The sequence below is a fragment of the Crotalus tigris genome, unplaced genomic scaffold, assembly GCF_016545835.1.
Source record: "Crotalus tigris isolate CLP2741 ecotype Arizona unplaced genomic scaffold, ASM1654583v1 scf7180000017628.32516253702:7417878, whole genome shotgun sequence".
NCBI classification, from domain to species: Eukaryota; Metazoa; Chordata; class Lepidosauria; order Squamata; family Viperidae; genus Crotalus; species Crotalus tigris.
Genome location: NW_024096523.1, coordinates 2,093,732 through 2,114,455, shown reverse-complemented (window position 1 = coordinate 2,114,455; position 20,724 = coordinate 2,093,732). Strand labels below are relative to the sequence as shown.

The window sequence follows — 20,724 nt, the reverse complement described above, 5'->3', positions numbered from 1 at the left end:
ATATTGAGGTATCACATTATAATAATTCAAAATTATATAATGGGTAGAAACCCAATTACCTTTCAAAGTTGGTAATTACTTTTACTTGTAAGTTGTTATAAAGGCTTTTGTCTGTATCATATTTTTAGCCTATTCAAATTCATTTTGAACAATTCAATCTCTTCTTCAAAGAATCCATAAAAGCATTGCACTCTGAAAAGTTGTCTTTCTTTTGTAAAGCTCTTAGGAATTGTGTTAAGACTGTAAAGTTTGGATTAATGTATAATAGCAGGTCACACAGTAATATTGATAGCTCTTTATTAGACTTTTCCTATTACTATATACCTTTATCTTTATAATTTGATACCATTTCTTTCAAGATTTGGATATATGATACAATCTAAAACTGTTTTCATGTTTTAATAGATGACTCATAATGTGTTCACAAAATACTGTTCTCAGGTTTAGTTATGAAAACTCACAGTTTCACAAATATACTGTACTTGTACATTAGATCAGGGATAATACTCTGATTAACTTGTTAAAATATTTGTATGAAATAACTTCAGAGGGTCTTGCATTATGTCTATTGCTAAATTGTGTTACAGTTCTTGGAAAGTTAGCATATAACAATTTATGTATTAATACTTTGCTCCTTTCTATATGAAAAAGTTTAACAAAGATTTTGACTGTTTACAAAACATGGTTTACATAATAGACAGTGCTAAACAAACTATTCTATGGAGTTCTGAATTTTGTTTTTAATTTTGAATGTTCAGGTGGTGGAAAGTAGAATATTCTTAAGTTGTTCAAGAATAGAATGATTTTAACAAATGTGTATGAAAAATACACAATTCAGTCTTGTTAGGGTATGCTATGTTTTTTAGAATGTGGGTGTCTAGTGATGGCTCTCAACCTGGGCAACTTTATGATGTCTGGACTTCTACTCCCAGAATTCCCCTGTCAACTATGTTTTAACAAGGCTAAACAGAAATTTAATCAAGCTTGAAAATTAGCCAGCTGACTGGGAATTCTGGGAATTGAAATCCGGAGATCTTAAAGTTGCCCAGGTTGAAAAACACTGGTGTAGTATAAGCAAAAACTTTTCTGCACAAGAGGATAAACTATTGAGCTTATGAGCTGGCTAGCTGTAACAATCAGTTATGATTTTTGTAAAAGCTGCTAATGCAGAATAAGCAAATCTTCCTGTTTTATAGTACCTGGAATTCAGAGAGTAATTTGATACTAGGTGAAAAATTGCCTAATATAAAATTTGAAAAACCTATTTCCATGCTTGATTAAATTTCTGGATACATGTTGCTTTTTTCTGAGTATGGACTAATAAATTATAAGAAGCAAAACTGAAAAAATATACATATTTACAATATGGCAGGATTTACATAACATTAAACATGACTTAGTTTCATTTGATCTTTTGAATAAGTAATATGAATAATTAATACGTAACAATAACTCAGTTCTTATTTGGTTCACCAATTTATTTAATCTCAATGCATATGAGATTTAAAACTCACTGAAAAAGGCTCATGGATGGACTAGGGGTACTTGTTGACAAACACCCCCTCCCATCCTGCTAGTCTGATTGTTCAGGTGACTGGTGGTGAAGAATTCCTTTTTTCTACTGCATTCATATTTCTCCATTAGGGCTAAACGAACTCATTCATTACCTTATGAATAGTTTGCTGTAAAGCACTTTACATGGGTGATGGCTTTGAAACTGCAATGATTTAGGAATCCTGTGGTGAGGTTTCTGCCTTGCATTCTCCATTGAAGGCATGTAGTACTTATCCTGGCTCAGTTGCACTAGCTTCCCTGAGTCAAATAAAACTCTTTACATATTTGTCTTGTTTACCTAAACAACTTTATCTCATTAACTGGGGTCTCTGTTTATCATCTATGGGCTTATAGCAAGAGCAACTGAAAAATGGATGGCTTGCTAGAAATGGTTAGGTCCATTTCTACTGGATAATTTTTTAAAAAATAAAATAAAAAGCTGTTTCTATAAATAAACATTCCCTTATTCCCAGAATATTTATGATGTTTGATGTTGATTTGGCTTTTACATGTTTTACATTTGATGCTGTTGGGAGTTCGTGTTAAAAATTGTCTGATTTTATAGTGTATTGTACTGAGTTTCTAGAAATGTCCAGTTATAAATTTGATAATACGCAAATGAATAAATGTGTGAAATTAGGCTGAGAAATAATGATTGACCCCTTTATTGTAAGTAAAACAGTAATAATACAGTGTTTTCCATTTAACTAAGACACAACATTTCTGTTTGCCAATCTGATTATCAGTCCTAATTCAAGAAGTTTATCATAATGTAGAAGAAGAATGAGGAATATTCAAGCTCAGGTATGCCAACTTCAGATCCCATCATTCCTGGTGGAAATTGTTAATATTATCTAGGAAGTATATTGATTCCCCATTTCTGATTTAAAAAATGATAAATGCTCAAACACTTCCTCCTCAAGAAAAGGTATTTTTTGGAGGCACTCAGTTGTTACAGAATCAGAAACACAATTAAAAATAACCAGAGAATGTAGTTCAGACTACTTTTTCTTGGTCATAAAGTTGTCCTCCTAATGTGGCTAATATTCTCATAATCTTACTATCTCATTGTAGTTGGGATTCATGAGAGTTGAAATCCAAAATATCTGAAGGATGCCAGGTTGCATATCCTTGAGTTAAGATTATAATAATCTTAAAATGAATCTATAAACCATAATTAATTTAGCTTTTGTATTGCTTCATTGTAATATAGTTGTTTTTTGTTTCAGTTTCTTTGAAAATAACATGTTATATGTGATCTTTTAAAAATACATGCAAATAAATATATTTGAAAAAAATTATGTTTCAAAAAGCTGTTCATATCTTCAGTGTTGTGTGGTTGCAGGATTGGGCGTCATCTCACATCATTCTAATTTTTGTTGATGCAATAGCAGTAGTTTAAATAAAACAGGATGACAGCCTATAGCCCCTAAAGCTATGAGTGACCATAATAAATCCTTATAAAGTTTCTTTTAATTTTGAAGTGAAAACACATGAAAGCTACTGTATACTTCAAAGAAAACCATTGAACTTCAAAACCTGCCCCATTCTGTTTCTCGGATCAACCTCAGATAATGTTATATTTTGGTTACCAGTTTTCCCACCTGTTGAGAAAGTGTTATAACTGTTCTTAAGATTATGCACCACACTAATACATTTTGTAAGGAAAAAATAATGTTCAACTACCATTCTATTGGGAGATCTCAGTATATCATTACTTCCCAACTAAAAAAAAAAAAAAGTTATGCAGTTTCTGAATACATTTGTTCCTGGAGGGGGCTGTGGGATTTATTCCACAGTTTTTATATTTAAAGCAATTAGAGAACAACTTTTTAAAAGATTTACTCCTTTTTCTTTATATAAGTTCTTTTGATGTAAACAGCAAAAAGTGCTGTTGAGTAACTAAAGTGTCTTCTTAAACTGAAGTAATTTTACTTCCCTGACCAAAATGAACTCTTCCAGTGAAGCTTTTACTGGGGAATTGTCTTGCCTGATTCATACAATTTTACATAGAGGCCAGTAGTTTTTACTGTTTTTAAAACCTTTTGTATTGTAAAAAAGTCAGTTGAGGAAAAAAGAGAGAATGATGATGTCTTTACATTTTGACTGCTACCGTAATTCTAATAGCCTATCCCAAGTTAAAAGACTGGTTAGGATCATAACAATCTGGGGGGGGGGGAAACTAAATTTGAAAATGTTTCTTAGAAGAAATATGAGCAATTATATGGACTATATATACTAAAGAATATGAAGTATTATCTATATAGATAACCTGTTGAGGTTTAAGTGTTAATTCTATAGTTTTTCAGAGAGAGTTTTTCTGGAGTTTTATAATAAAGCCGAAATTGGTTAAAATTATAAGAGCTTCCTCTGTCCTATTTCACTGGCATTTGTTCCATATAATGTAGGTAATAATGGCACTTTTACTTGTGTATTATTAACCTATGAGCTTAATATAAAATGGCTACACTGCAAAGTAGCATTGATGTACAGTGGTGTTTAAAAATTTGTGAAGCTTTTTGAATTTTCAATATTTCTGCATAAATATGACCTAAAAATTATGTTTTCCACATGTCCTAAAACAACCCATTTAAGTGAATACAAAACCTACTTGTCCATTTATTTATTGAGGAAAATGAATCAAAGCTACGTACAGGTAGCCCTTGATGTATGATCATTAGTTCAGTGACTGTCTGAAGTTATGACAGCAGTGGATAAAAGGACTTAGGATGAATACTCCAAAGTTCTGGCCGTTACAGCACTCCATGAACAAAATTTGGATACTTGGTAAGCAGTTTGCACTGCAGTATCCCATAATCACGTGAGCACTATTTGTGATCTGCCTGCTAGCTTCCCACAAGCAAAGTAAGCGCGTAGGGAAGCCAGCAATGAAGCTTGCAAGTTGCTTTGGTAAGACTTCAACCTCCCTCATCTTTCTTTGCTCCCATACATCACACCCTTCTTTCACCTTTCACTCATCACACCCCATGTTTTTCTTTTCCTGGCCTTGCAACAGTCATACAATGTCAGCCCTCCCAGAGAGGAAACATGTCTGCCATAAACCAGATAGACCTAACAGTGTCAATCTTAAACCAGCGAGAAAACCTGACTAGATGAGCTAATTCTACTTTATTGTGAGGCTACATTAGCAGAAACTTACAACTTTGAAGGTACAAACTTTGCATTTTTAACCACCTGCTCAATTAAAGGGGTCCTGACATTTCCTCTAACCATTAATCCATTGAGGACGCCTCTCTCTCTCTCCCTCCCTCCCTCCCTTCCTCTCTCCCTCCCTCTTTCCCTCCTTCTAATTGTTTCCCAGGCAGCATCTTTTCCCTTCGTCCACCCAAATAATCCCTGTGACGTTTTCATTTCTCTTAGTAGTGCATTCTTTGGGTTATAAAAAGGTTTTAAATCATGGCTTGATGATGTAATTTAAAATATGCAATCCAATCCATTTATAGTCATAACTTTGGAGTTAACTTTTGAGCAGACAAGCGTAGGATTGTACTGCAAATGTTATACATTATTCTAGAATGTTCAGATTGTTAAAATGTGCATTTGAAAGCATAGCAACTAATATAACAAAGACAACAGTGACAAAGTTTAAACAGTCAGATTTAATGTTCTACCCCACCTCCAGCTGAAAAAATGTTGAAGGTCTTTAGGCTTTGTATAATTGTATTTAATATAATTTCTTCATCCTAAACTGGGCAAAGTACCACAAACCACAGAGTCAAAGTTTCACAAAAGTTGCCATAATTCCCTCTCCCCACTCCATATTCCCAAACAATGAAGGGTTATAGAAAACACTGAGAAGTGTTCAGTATGGGGATTAATTTGAGGAAGGAGTATATTTCTGTTTTTGTTTCCTATGAAATAGATAATCCATGACTGGTTGGCCAGATATTATATTAGCTCTAAGTGAATGGTACTCCAACTTGCAGTCATTTTGATAGTAACTTATATAGAATCTCAAATCTGTATCCAATTACATAAAAGGGGAAAAGATACTCCTGATTTTAGTTTCCAGAAATTATATACCATGTAAAATAACACTAGACATTTATCTTTGGACTTCCTCAGTATATGTAATATACTTGTATATCTCTTTGTACTTACATTGAATTGTATTTGTGTTTTCCCTTTGGTTGCCTATGATGAGCTGAAAGAGCTATTTGAGCTCTTTGCAGTTATTTTGGTTTCACCACTGTAAACAGCGTAATCTGCAATAACCCATTCCTACCCACACTTCATTTATATTAAAAGGCACTGGTCCCAATATACTTCTTTGTATAACTCTTTTTTTAAAAAAAAAAACAAAAAACTTTATTGTTGAAATTTTCTGTTTTTGCTCAAAGTTACCAAGTCAATTCAGATTTTATTGTAAGCAGCCCTATGACATCACAAAGTGAAATGGAATTATAATAATATGTTTAAAATGTTAGTTGCATGAAATATCTATGCAATTGGTAGCATAATTATTTATGCTAAAACAAACATTATTTGAATTCACTTTTATTATATTTCAAATCAAGAAACTAATATTGTTAATTATATAACAAATACAGGTAGCCCTCAGCCTACAATGGCAATTGGGACCAAAATTGCTGTCTCTAAATGATGCAGTGATAAAAGTGTGATGTTGTGACCGCATCACTTAATAACACTAATACTGGCTATTGTGGTTGCTGTCGTAACCCCAAGATATGCAGTGCAGGTCGTTAAATGGGAAGCATCAGGAGTCCTAGGAAAGGTGGTTTGGGGGATGGGGGAAGTCCTGGAAGGACAATGCAGGCAGCATGTGAGTTGGCAGAAGGCCAGGCAGCCCAGCGGAGGCTACACATTGGTGGGGATGTGTGCTTGGATAGTAATGACTTGTGATATTTCCTGTGGCTTTCCCTCTGACTTTGCTAGTGAGAAGCCACAGTGAAAGTCACATATAGCAGTCATATGTCAGGATTGCGTTAACTTTGAATGGTTGCTGAATAAATGGACGTAAGTCAAGGATTACCCATACAAGAAAATTCTGCAAGGCTGCTTGTTGGTGAATTTTTTAAAGAGTGTCAATATTTTCTTCTTGGAGCCTACATAAAGCAAGCAAAACAATTAGAGCACCAATTCATCAGTCTGCCATATCAGATAAGCCCCATTCCATTGCTGGTGTTCCCATATATCTGTTTTCTATATAGTCCGAAGGTGTGTCTATTCTGGAACTTCAGTAGAGTAAAGAGTATAGACCGAATTGAGACAGCAGTTCATAATATATGTCTCTAGAGTCTAAACAGTGCTTTTAAAGCTTAGATTACCAGAAAAAAATAGAAAACATTTAAAACTATTGTGTCTTCCCAGAATCCTGCTTTTCCATGAAGTGATTCTTATGCTCAATGTATAAGAAAGCCAGTTGAATTGATAAGTTTTAAGTCACGTTCCTTTTGAAAGAATGAAATATGCTGGATCACACAGTTCTGGTGAACACTGAAAGCCTAAAAAGGTATAGATCTTGTCTTTACAAGAATTATACTGATTCTTCATCAGCAAGATATGTGACCGATAATATTTATCTTTTAAGAGTGTTCAAATGTTGTTAAGCTAACTGACCTGTAGTTTCCTGGCTGTCCATCCCATTTACTGCTTTTTGAACCTCTCTCACTTTAGCTACCTATCAGTCCTCTGGTTTGAATGCTGGTTTTAGTGATAACGAAGGTGACTAGGAAAGTGGCTAAAACCAGGATGGTTTAAATGTATTATTGTGGAGGAATACAAGAGTAGAAATTCATAAAGATTAGAAAACCTTAAGTATGTTCACAATAACATTTTCAGCCAAAGTATATTACCTGGTGTACTTTTCACCATCAGCCTATATGAATACATATATATTTGATAGAATAAATTGTAAAAATATTAATTGTACCAAGAAGTAAGTATATTACAGTATTTTGTGTATTAAAATACTGAATTGTGTTTATTGCTAATGTTAAGTGAATTTTTATTTTCAGATGCCGTGCACAAATAAAACAGTTGTATAACTTGTGATGAGAAAATATGAAAAAGGTGGAACATTTTCTTGGGTAAGTGTGATTTATAAATTATCTTATTTACAGTAGGGCGAAGAAATGGCTCTTAGATATTAAGTGTAGTTGCAGGGAGTTTAGGAAAGATTATTAAAGTGAACACCTTCAGGAGATAGCCTTCCAGCTAGTCAACAGCAGTGAGAGTATCAATTAACAAATTGCTAAAAGTAACATAAAGCACTGAGAAGAAGTTAGATTTGCTTAGCATTTTTGATTCCTGAAATTCCTTTTTCCTCTGCTGAAATACTTTGACCGCACTCATATTTTTGATGACTCATTGCTTTTGATATTTATGAGCCTGTCATCAGATTGTGCTGCTTCGTTGTTAAGTCTATGAGTTTAGCTCTAGTGAGAATTGGGAATTGGTTAACAGATACAGGTAGTCCTCAGATTATGACAACAATTGGAACCTGAATTACTGTTGCTAATTGATGGAATTGTAAAGTACGACATCACATAATTGCATTGTTTAATGATGGCAATCCAGGTTGCTGTCATAACCCTAGGATTATGCAGGATGTTAAACAAAGAGTTCATGTGACTGTAATGTGGGAAGAGACAGGAGTCCCAGGCAAGCAGTGTGGCAGGTGAAAGCTACAAGTGAATACTGTAGGTGGGTGCTATAGAGCATAAGTGGACAGGCATTATGGAGTGCAGGTGAGTGAAAAAGAGACTAGGAGATAATCAGGCCGAGTCCAAGGGAGGAGTTAACCATGTCATAAGTCATGAGTCCCTGCCCACCTCCAAGAGATCTAAGTCCAGCCCACTTTGAATGCCTTTCTTATCTTCTGCTGACCATTAATTGGTCAGATTCTTGTAGAGAGAGCTTAATCTTGCAATAAATCTTTATACTCATTTGAATTGCCTGAATCTCCTGATTTCCCTGATGCTTGACAGAGATGGGGCAACCTGCAACCTCTTACTAGCTTGCCCATTGACTTTGTGAGAAGCTGGCAGGGAAGGTTGCACATAGTGATTACTTGACTGTTGTGAGAGCTGATTGCCAGGCACCCAGATCGCAAGCATGAGATTGTGGGGCTATGATGGCCAAACCTCAAGGGCTGATCATAATTCCCCCTCACTCAATGATATCATAACTTTGAATGGTCTCTGAATGAGTGGTTGTAACCTGAGAACTACTTATTTAGAATGGAAATACCTGAAGATATGCTCCAAAATAAAACAAAGAAAAAGGAGCTGTAAAAAATTTTGGGGTAAGCCCTAATTTTTAATTCCTCACCTTAAAATATTGGGCAGTTTCTGTAAGTTTTAAAGAACTTTCAAAGAATTCAATTTATAGAGGAGACAATTGTTGGGTGGTTGAGCAATATCATCTTTACTTCAGTAAAGAATTGGAGCCTTGAAAATTGAGACACAGTAAATCCTATTTTGCTTTCTGAAATAAAGTGAGATGGAAGAACAGGATTACCGATGATAATCAGAAGGCTGGTCAGATATTTAAAAGTACATGAAGTCCTTGCTTAAGTGAACATTCAAAATTACAGTGACCCTGAAGGAAGGGATTGACCACCAGTGTTCAAAATTCTTTGCAGTGTGTCCATAGTCCTATGAACAAAATTTTGGCCTATCAGGGTCCAGCAATTTACGATACCTTTTTAGCCCTGGCCACAGCATCAGTGAGACTCTGCAGTACCAACACAAAAGACTGCAAAAAAAGCCCTGGCTGGTGCTGTAAGGGCATGCAGTGCAGTAGATGTGGGGATGATCATAGGATTAGGTGACAAGAGCAGATGGCAGCATTGAGTAGACGGGCAGCCCAGGCAGAGATGGCGGGGGGGGGGGAGATAGGCAAGCAGGGGGACTTCCAGAGGAGGTGGTCCCTTAATTGAGATTTGGATCTATGAGTAATCAAGTTGGAATAGATTGGATTGGGAGTGGGATTTATTTATTTTATAGCACTTTCGCATCATATTTCAGTAAAAAGAACACACGGGTAAAATTGGGGGGGGGGGGAATCCTTAGTTAATGACTGATGGGGTTCATTTAACAATGGCAACAGGGAGTTTCTGGATTGTTGTCACTAAGCAATGTGGCCACATGACATCGCACTTAATGAATGCTTTGCCTAGTGACAGAAATTCCATTGGTAAATCCAGTATTATCTGCAACTTTTTTATCTTTTTGCAAGCATTCCATTTAGTCAAGATAAGTCTTGTGTTGGTGGTAGAGCAGCTTCATTATTGTATATGGATTACACTGGGTTGAAATTAAGTTTAGGATTCAGCAAATGTTACAGTGTACAGTTGTTTTGTACTCATGTGGATTTCTTCAACTTCTTGATTGTAGTTTGGTGTGCATTATTCTGAATAATTATTTGAGGTATCTTTTTTACTGTTTTTCATTGCAGGTATTGTAATGTGGTATCCTGAGTACAGCTTTTATTAAATGTTTATTGGTTTAACAAATTTTAATTTTGTGCTGTGTGCAACACAATTGTTTAATAAACGGTTACTTTTGTTGCAGAAGCACTTTAAGCAGTAAATGGTGCTGATAGAAGATCTACTGAGATTTTGCTCTAATAGCTACCAATGAAAAACACTTTGCGAATGGGATGAATACGCAAAGAGTGACTGCCTGCAGCAGCTTCATAACTCACATTAACTAAGTGGAGCACTTAACTAAGGATGTTTTCATTTCTACTTTACCCCATTTGACGTGGCTTGTCTTGATTGGGGGAAGAAATTCAAAGTGGAGTACCATAAACTTGATATGGATAAAAAAAAAGACAAAGACAAACTGGATGATAGAATGGCAAGGCCTAGTGGACGCTCAAGTCACAATCCACGAGGTAGCAGCTCATCAAATTCTGGTGTGTTAATGGTTGGACCTAACTTCAGAGTTGGAAAGAAAATTGGTTGTGGCAATTTTGGAGAGCTACGATTAGGTAAGCCTTTCTTCATCTAAACATTCCAGTAAAAAACTCGTAAAGACATTGTGTGTCTAAATAATAATTTCATTTGCTGGCACATTCAAAATTAGCTCTGCCAATATTAACATTTGAAAGGAAATAATATATAATAATGTAACAGCATATTAGGTCTTTGGAGTTATTCACATATAACACTCACTTGGAATTTTAAACTACAATCTGTTGAACCGTTATAGTCAGCTGAATCACACTTCATAATAAAACATATTGGGTATAATGTTAAAAAGATAATAGAATAAATTTTACCTGTTCTCACTGGAAAACAGACATGATCAGGCAACCTACATGAAAATACTGCTTGTTTAATCTTAAACCATAATTCCCAAACAATTTTCTCTAACAGTGATATTTAACTGGTGTGTTTGAAGAAATATATACTAAATCAGGGGTGTCAAACTTGCAATGTCTCATGACGTGTTGCCACATATTGTGACTCTTTTTCCATTGCCAGCAATGGGGTGGGTGCGGTTTTGTCATGACGCATCCGGCCCATGGGCCAGCAGTTTGACACCCCTTTATTAGATGATTCAAGCTCATGTTAACCTTGTAATGTATCAAGAAGTGATGAATTCAGTTGGACTGTGATGTGGATTTAGAATCTGATAGTAATTTAATTTGAATCCTAGTTTTCAGAAAAATACTTTTGCAAATAAATGTAATTTTGGATTCCATGATTGAGCCCAAGATAGAGATTTCTGAGAGAGCAATTTCAGAGTGATGTTTTGTATGATTTTGTACATTGTGCTAAGTCAGTGGTTCTCAACCTGTGGGTCGGGACCACATTTGGGGTCGAACGACCATTTCACGGGGGTTGCCAAACAACGCAGTCCGCCATTTTTCCCCCCTTTTCCTTAGCTGTGCTACTCCCTTTTATTCTATTGGCTTTTGAAAGCCAATAGAATAGACTCTCTTGAATATAATCTAATTCTATTGGCTTTCAAAAGCCAATAGGAATTGTCCAGGCTGTCTCTGCCCTGCTGAACCCGCCAAAAGTCCCATTCTGCAAACGGTGCTGAGTAGTCCTTGACTTACGACCGGTTGGGGGTCGCGGCATTAAAAAGGTTGAAAACCACTGTGCTAAGTCATGTATTTTTGTAGTATTTAAGTCTTTCCAAGAAAAAGAGTTTCACTTAAGCATCAAACTTTTGATTTAGCAATTCATTTACTTATTTATTTACCAAGCAAATTTATCTTCCTATTCATTTTCAACCTTTCATTTCTGTTTTCTTTTTTAACTTTTGTTGTCTTATTGCAGTCCTTGTTTTCTTGCTTCTATAGTGAAAAAGCAAATTTGAACTAAGCTGAGAGCCATTTTAGTGTAATAATTTATAGGACTTTCATTTGATTCAAGCCCTGTAACTAAGCTTGGAGATCACTGATTGAATTCAAGTGAACTTCAGTCTCTAGTTCAACCTACCTCATAGGATTGTTATAAGATTAAAAGGGCGTGAAAGGGGACGCTAGTGTGGGGCGGGTGTCTGTGGCCCATTTGCGCATCTGCGAACAAGGCTGATAGCCTGGGTGGGTTGCACAGCCTATTTGTGCATGCGCAGGGGGTGCGTGGCCATTCGTGCATGCACATGGTGCTAGCGCATGCCGCATGCGCGAATGGGGTCACGCCAATGTGCATGCCCTGTGTGTGCGCACACCAGTTTTGAAGCTGCTTTCCTTCCCTCTGGTCCGCGAGCCCGGAAAGGTTGGAGTAATGAGTAATGGTATATGGGAAAGACTTTGGGAGGTGGGGAAAGAGATGGTGCCTAGGGAACAGTCATATAAGAGACAGGATTGCCTGCAGCTGCATAGTAGGCAGAGCAAGAGGTTTAGAGGAACCCTCAGAGGGAAATTCTTGACGGCAAGAACTTTCAGGCTTACAATAGTCTGTTAATATAGCTTTACAGTAAAGTAGAACTAATTTCCTGATGGGTCTACCTGGTAGGCTGACATTATGACAGTTCCCCTTTTAGAAACAGTAATTCCAAACATTCCCTATAAAAATGAAGTAGAAGCCTTTTGTTTGTAAGACTGACCTACTTAATAAAGGTATCTCCTAAGACTGAATATATCCAGTGAAGTAGAACTCATCACATTCCTTAGTAATTGTTTCCATTGTCAAATCAGCCTTCCTGTAACTTTACAGATCATTAGATCATTTTATATATTCTGTATCTAGGATATGACCTAATCTTTTGTGCAAGATTTCTTAAGGTAGATGAAAAAATGCTCATCTGTCTATCTCTCTGTATCACCACCACCACCACCACCACCACCACCACCACCATCAGTTTTTCTCCTGTTGGAACATGCCCAGTTTCTTCAGTCTCAACTTTTAAGATTTCTAATCCCATGATCATACTTGTTTCCCTTCTCTAAATCTGTTACAGTTTCTCTGTATCTTTTTTAGAATATACCCAGAACTGAAAGTTAATCCGTAAGAAGATAATAATTAGTTTGAAAATACCAGTTCTTCACAAATCTGTGCTGATCTTTTGTAATCACTGCAGCTTTTCTACGCTGAATTCATTTTAATGTTTAATGTTTTTGAATATTTTCTCTATAATTCCAATTTTATGTAATTTTCTTTGAGACCTGAATTGTTTCCCATCTTTTACATATGTCTTTGTTTTGGTTTGTTTCTTCCCCATCCCCCCAATCTTTATTTGTCTAGTCTCTTAGCCTTTCTCTACTCTTACAAACTGCTTCTGCTATCTTTTTGTTATTGAAAATATTTGCAATTTTATTTTAGTTTCTTCTTTTTTTATGAACTCTCAATATTCTCTGCATTATCTTCTCCTAGCATAGCATTTAAAGTTCTCAAGACCATTACTATCTTTACTCCCTTAGATTTCTGAGCAGGATTTCAATTCTTTCTATTGCTGTGTTCTTTTGAACAAGCTGTATCCTCAAGTTTTCAATATTTCAGTCATGAGAGTTATGTCATTTGATCTCAGGTTATACATATTAAAATATATTTGCCCCTCTAAAGCTTTTTTTTTTAAAAAAAAATTTTCTTTTGAAATTGTTGTTATATGAATAACAAAAGGATTTATTTAGTGATTTTCTTCTTTTTTTAATTGAGTAATTTAATAGGGTCCAGTCTTGATGTTGACACACTCCTGTAGTGTACAAGTTATCTGAATTTCTTCTGTCTTTTCATCTCAAACTTCCCAACAGCAGGATTCAATTTAAAAGACATCTCAAGTTCATGATACTCTGCCAGGCACATTTATCAGAGTCTTTGGAAATAATTATCCAAGTAATGGTTTCAGAAACCAAACCAAACCAAACCAGTTACCTCCTTTGATACAATTTCTGTATTAATTTATTGTAGGAGGTTTTTTTTGTCTGTGAGCCAAAATGATGGATCAGAAGAACTCCTTAAGCTCTTAGATTCTTCAACTAAGTTAGAGATGACTATTTATTTATCTCATATGGAAATTATTGTCATGTTTTCATTCCTAAATTTTACTTCCATTCTGTCAAATCTTACCAATGGATATAAACTGGATATATGCAATAGCACCAGCAAGAATTTTTTTTAATATCTTCCTGCATTTTTAATGCATCTATATTCATTGAATCTTTGGTGGAAAGATTTTATTGCCATGATGATTCAACAAACAAAGCTTCACAGTGCACAAAACTCAATATATATTGCATATACTACTTGACAAACAGCCCTTGACTGTGCTTCTTTTGACTTGACAAGCAGCCAAGTTTGTTGGACTGCCATATAGTTTGTTTCTAACACATTCATCAATGTAATTCAACTATGAATTACATAAAATTGCTTTAGAAGCAGAGTTAAGGAAATAAGATGCTTTGGTGTATGTTTCATCCCTTGTATTTAATTGTTTTCACATATCTGTGATCATTGCCCTTATGGCATCTCTGTTGAAGAAAAACTGGGATATTGGAATCTTACTGCAAAGATTTTTTTCGGCTACTTAATGAAAGAGGTTTGCAAGCCCCACAATATTTTGCAGAAGGCTGGTCTGCTTGGAACACTAAGGAACCATTATTTACTACCTTTGGGGAGAAGTTTTAGAGAGGTACTTTGGATTTGAGGGCACAAAGATCCTATACAGTGTATGTAGACTTAAATGTAATGCCTTTCTATAACTTCCTGAACCAAATGCGCTACTGGACCTGGTGTTACAGCTTCAAAGAGTAGTTACATGATCTCTGGAAAAGATGTAGCTGCTTTAAGAAATCATATGCTAGAAAAATTTAGTATTTTTATTTGGTATTCACTTTTTATCTAAGCAAAGCAGAGATTTTTTTTTTTTCATAACTTTGTCAGATGGGTTGAGCTGAAAGCAAGTGTATGGCCCAAACTGATCCACTGAATTTCCATGACTAAGGACAGATTTAAACCAGGGTCTCCCCTTTGCTTGTCTAATTCATTGCACCGCATTGGGTCTGCTTCTCCTCTCCCTTCAGTCTAAACTGTTACGAAGGTCTGCTTTTGTTTTGTTTCTACCATGTTCTATATCTTCTTCCCTGCTTGCTTATCTAGACGACCATTTATATAAATAGCTGAATTCTTACATTGAACCTGATTCTAAAACTTTCTATTTTGACCTAGTAGAGATGCTATGTGTTTTATACAGTTAGTTTTTGCTTAACAATCACTCCAAGTTATGATACCACCAAACAAATGATAGTTATAACCATCCCCAAAGTTACAATTGTTGCAGTGGCCTACAATCATGCAATCAAAATTTGGGCACTTGTGGCCTGGCTTTTACAAGCACAGAGTGCACTTGTAAAATTTGCCCCAATCTCTTTTCCTTTTGGCTGTCTTCTCCTGCCGCCACATACTGGGTCACTTCAGTCTCAATCTGCCCGACATTCCCCTAGGCACCCCAGTCTGCCTACTGGTGCTCTACATGCCAGACACGACTCACTGTCTCCTTCTAGCAGCCATATATGGTCTTGCAAAGGAGCTGCTTGTTCCATGGGAGTAGCACCCTCTAGAAGGCAAACATACGTGAGTTTTGGATTACGACTCAAAATAGACCAGCTGGTGGTCCCCTGCTGAGTCCTCTGCTGTGGGCATGGGACATCTTGGAGCTCGGAAGACTAGGTTATTGCCATGCGCCTTGCATGGACCTGGCAAAGGTGTTGCTTTCTTAATGCTGAAGTGGGAGGGAGGGACGGAGGGATGAAGAAAGTTAGCACTGTCTCCTCATATCTCCAGATTATCATGCACAACTGATGACAGGGATGCTATTTCTGAGTTTCCTCAGATTTTTAGACATATGAATGAGCAGTTCACAAAAAAGGAAATAGATAGCTATGTACTATGTACTACTGTACATTATTTAAAGAAGCTATGGGTAATCTCAAATATTGAGGACTGCAATGCCTCCTCAGGACTTTATAACTTAGCTTTATAGTTTACGGAAACAAAAATGAATTAAATACTGACATAGAGTTTTATAAAACTAAAATCAGCAAGAATAAAGGGGTTTGGGGATCAGTTTTTTTTTCTTCTTTTCTATTCATAATTATAACCCATGATCATTTAGTGAAGCTAAGGGGGACGAGAGTTTACATGATTAAAAGTCAGTACTATGAGGTCAGTTATTGTATCATGCAGTAATTACAGCCTCTTACCTGTGAGATGCGAGATAACTATTTCTAATTGTTGATACAAAAAAATCAGAATCAAAGTTGGAAATTCAGATGAAGAAGTTGCTGTCAGTACCTTGATTCCTGTGTTTAGGTAAAGAATCATGGGACAATAACAAAATATACAGTACTGTGCAAACGTTTTAGGTCACCAATTAGATCTGTTGTAATAACAATGGTATAATGACCATATATAATTATGTGGCAATCTCCTTATTAGAATACAACGAGAAAATACAGGAATTTTTATGCAATATTCAAAAACAAGAAAAAGCAAGAAAAAACAGCTTCCATAGACCAAAGTGGCAGGCATGTAGTGTGACGTCCCCTAAACTTGAGCAACAGCAGACACTTGGTTCCCATAAACCTAAATGGGATGCAACGTTACATGCTGTCATTGCTAACACCTATATGTGTCCTACTATTTAATGTCAAAATGCCAAAAGGTCTGTAACACCAGGTTTGTGCAAGACATGCTTGAGCATTACATTCAATACATACACATGTTGTGTGACTGTAATTCATTGGAAGTTTGCCAATAAGACTATTTTCAATCACATCGTTCTCCAGTACAGGAGATGGACAATCCACCAATGGGTTTTCTCTGTCTGCCTGCCCTTGAGACCAAGTAGCTAAACTTGACATGCTCCTGATGCTAGGAGATTCAGTCTTGATTTGGTCTCAAGCTCTTGAAGACGTGTCAGGTTTGGCTCTCAGGTTTTAGAGATCTTCAATTCAATTAGCAGGTCAGAGATCCATTGTTGAATTCTCCTTGCCTTAATTTTGGTATTTGTGCATCCCCTAATTAGTGATTCCATTTCAAAAAAGTTTTTTCCCCCCAAACATTTCCCCCAGGAACACTGGGATCAGCGCAGCCTCAAATCGGCTGATTTGAGGCTTGTGGGGGGGGAGAGTACTTCTCCATTCATCTCCTAAGGCTCTTGGGGGGGGAGGAAAATTCTTTGCCAGTTCCCCTGTCGGCTTTCCTGCGCAGCACTCAGTGCTGCAGCCACAATTACCCTCAGAGCTCACCTTCGTCCTCGACACCTCCGGAGGCCTTTCTAACGGCCCAAAAGTCACGGCCACCATTTTTGGATGGCTGCTGAACTCACAAGCTTAACGGAGCTTCCCTTTGTTGTCAAAGACAGATTCTGCAGGCAATTAATTCGGCATTTTCTAAGTATTTGAGACAAGGGCTTCAGGAATCTCAGCATATCCTTGCCGATCCTAGGAAGCTGCACTTAAGTTCGCTGCGGCTGCTATTTTGAGCGCGCCATGCGGCCAGCCTTGTAAACTCACATCAGCCGGATTGAGGGCTGAAAGCCTCAGTGTGCTACAGGGCCTTCTCCCAGGACTTCAGGCCCCTCACACGACCTTGCCATCCCAGGAATTTTGGCGGAGCCCGTTGCGGTTGCCATCTTGGGAACATCGTGAGGCCCTCCCTTAGACCAACACATCAGACCTCCTATACTTGACTGCAGGCCCAAGCTTTCCTACAAGGTCTTTCCTATATTATGGCTACTTCAGCACATCTGAGAAACTATTTTAGCCCTGCCCCAGTGACTGTCTTCTAGGCCTCATAAACCTGCATCCATTAATTACAGCCCCAGTAATTCACAGACTAGGCCCGAATTCTCAGGCCACCATCTTGATTGGAGCCGCCATTTAAACTCCTCTCACATTGCCTCTGCCAGGCCTTCCTTTCAGGCCCTCTGCACCCTTCATTGGGCCATCTGGTGCACCTTGACTGGCCACCTAAGGCCTCCGGGTGGAGCCCATAGCGGGTCCCAACTGTCCCTTCGGTCTTATTTTAACAATCTTGACCTAAGCCCAGAGAGACTTATTACCTGGTCAGGTGGTCAGGGGAGCAGTCCTCTTTACTTGCTCCAATTACTGTTCCCGCCAACCGCTTGCCTGCCAGAGCTCCCCCTCAGGTTCCTGAGTTAGCTTGACCCAGGATGAGGACTCCGCGGTGACTCAACCCATGAGCACTGCCTCCCCGTTCTCCAGTTATGGCCGGCACAAAATCTCCAAACAGGAGGCAGCAGGCAAGCTCAAGAATAAGGCTAAGGCCACTCTCAAGAAGCCTTCCAAGTTGGCGGAGAAGCAAGCCAGCCGTAGGCAGTTCTCTAGAGCGCAGAGACTGGTAGGATCCGAGACGGATCAATTGGTGGCCCCTGAATTTGACCTTCCTTTAGGTCCTTCAACCTCTGCTCAGGGTGTGTGGTCCCTGGTAGAAACCTCCGCCACACATTGTTCCCCTTCAATGCCAATTCAGCACATGGCAACCAGTCTACCAACCCTACCCTCAGGTTCAGTTCCTGAGGCCACATTCACTCTGACAGCTGCTGGACTTAGGGGACCAGACCTCAGAGACATTTTCTCCGATGGCCGCCTGGAGGCCCTGCTGTCCAAGGTGGTGGACTGTGGGCTTGCAGAGCGGTCCTACCACCCGGCCGGGCAGGAGATTCCCACATCAGCTATTCCACCTTATATTTCTCCAGTGGGGATGCCTTCAGGAACCCATGTCTCCCACACATTCCTCAATTAGCGGATACTCATCTCTGCAGGGTGGTGACCAGCCGGATTTCAACCTGTCAGAGGAGGAGGAACCTCCCCCAGAACCATCTCCATCGGGAGGCCTGTTCAATCCGGCTGTTTCTCCCCTTGCTTCGCAAGGCCACCACAACGGCGAACATCAGTTCCCTCAGCCATAGGCCTCATTGGATTCCAACCCTAACCTGATATTCTTTGAAACGGTGGCAGCCCAGCACCACATTCCCTGTCCTTCTATATTTCTTAAAGGGATCAAGAAGCAATGGGTCTCCCCTTCTTCCTTTCCCTCTGTAGGTGGGACAGACAAAAAGATGTTTAGCACCTCAACAGACCTAACTGAGGCTCTGGAGGTCCCCAAGGTAGACGAAACCTGGACCCCTCTGGAGTCTCAAACCGTGGTCTCTGGGGACATGGCGGAGGCGCTTAAAGCGGAGGACAGAAAATGGGACTTAACCTTTTGAAAGACCAATCAATCAGCTGCATGGGCAATTAAAATGTCCACTTGCGCGTCCTTTTTTGTCCGAACCACCCTTTTATGGCTTCGCCAATTCCAGGCCAGAATCCCTTCCAAGGACATTCGACCCACCAGGACCTAAGCAAAATGGTTGCGGCGACGGAGTACGCTGCAGACGCGACTCTACAGTCAGCAAACTTTGTTTCCAGGTCCCTAGCCTCCAGTGTTACAGCCAGAAGGATGCTATGGCTAAAACACTGGCAGGCTGACGCCTCGCAACCAGCCCCGTACCTGGGCAACAATCTCTTTGGGGAGGCCCTGGCTCCGTACCTTGTAGAAAACAAGGACAAGCGGAAGGTCAAGGCTCATCTTACCAAACGGCTTGACAAACATGCCACTCCCTATTTCCGCAGGCAGTCCTTTCGGCCAGCAACAGGTTCAGCAGCCACCCAGCCCTCCCGTCCATACACGCCCAGACAGGCCAGGCCATATGACCGTCTGTATGACAGATTGGGATTTTGACCCAGGCAGCAGAACCAAAACAAAAGGCCATTTTGAGGGGCAGGACGCCCCTAAAGGAGGTCCAAGTGACTCTCATACCACACTTCCCATAGGGGGAAGACTTGCCCACTTCTTCCATCAGTGGGAACTCACAACCACGGACGCTGGGTCTTACAAACAATCCAGTTTGGCCTGTCCCTGGAGTTTCTGGCCAGTCCCCTGGTCGCTTCATCACCTGTTCCACTTCGCGGGATCCAATCAAAAAGGGACTTATGCAGGAGGCCATTCAACACCTACTAGAAATTCAGGTCATAGAACTGGTACCACTGGATCACAAAGGAAGGGGATTCTACTCCATCCTCTTCATGGTTCCCAAGACCTCAGGGGGATGGAGGGCAATTCTAGACCTCAAGAGTCTGAATTACTACATCACATACAAAAAATTCAAGATGCAATCACTCCAGTCCATCCTGGGAGGCATCAGACGGGGAGACTTCCTGGCGTCAATAGACCTCAAGGAAGCATATCCATCCAGATCACCGGCGGTTCCTCAGGTTCTATTACAGGGGCCATCATTTCCAATACAAGGCCTTTTCGTTCGGACTATCCTCGGCACCCAGGGTGTTCACCAAGATCCTGGCTGTGCTGGCTGCCCATCTACGGAAGGTACCGGTACGCGTCCAGTGGTACCTGGATGACATCTTGATCCAAACGTCCTCCTTCCAGGCAGCCCAGTCGGACCTGGAATTAACTATTCAGATCCTCCAACAGCATGGGTTCTCGGTGAACTTCCAAAAAAGCCAGACGGTTCCCTCATCCAGGCTTCTGCACCTGGGAGCCATCATAGTCTATCTTTCCCAGAGCGGTTGGTCAGCATCAGGGACCTAGCTTGCCGAATATACAAGGACCGCACCATTCCACTGGTCTTACTCTCCCAACTTCTAGGGAAAATGGTCTCCTGCATAGCCATAGTTCCCTAGGCTAGACTCCACTTGTGGGAG

The 20,724-nt window shown here is 39.0% G+C and overlaps 1 protein-coding gene across 11 annotated transcripts in view; it reads left to right on the top strand.

Annotated features, from left to right (window-relative positions):
- The window catches only part of CSNK1G3 (casein kinase 1 gamma 3), a 65,186-nt gene that overhangs the window by 1,230 nt on the left and 43,232 nt on the right, over positions 1–20,724 (top strand). For 9 of the 11 annotated variants that reach the window (XM_039334176.1, XM_039334185.1, XM_039334181.1 and 6 more), the window contains 3 exons: positions 6,907–7,048; positions 7,554–7,625; positions 10,113–10,533. In XM_039334176.1, coding sequence (XP_039190110.1) covers positions 10,359–10,533 — 175 coding nt within the window. In that variant the 5' untranslated portion in view covers positions 6,907–7,048; positions 7,554–7,625; positions 10,113–10,358. The remainder of the gene's footprint in view (positions 1–6,906; positions 7,049–7,553; positions 7,626–10,112; positions 10,534–20,724) is intronic. The other 2 variants (XM_039334178.1, XM_039334180.1) reach the window with 1 other exon arrangement.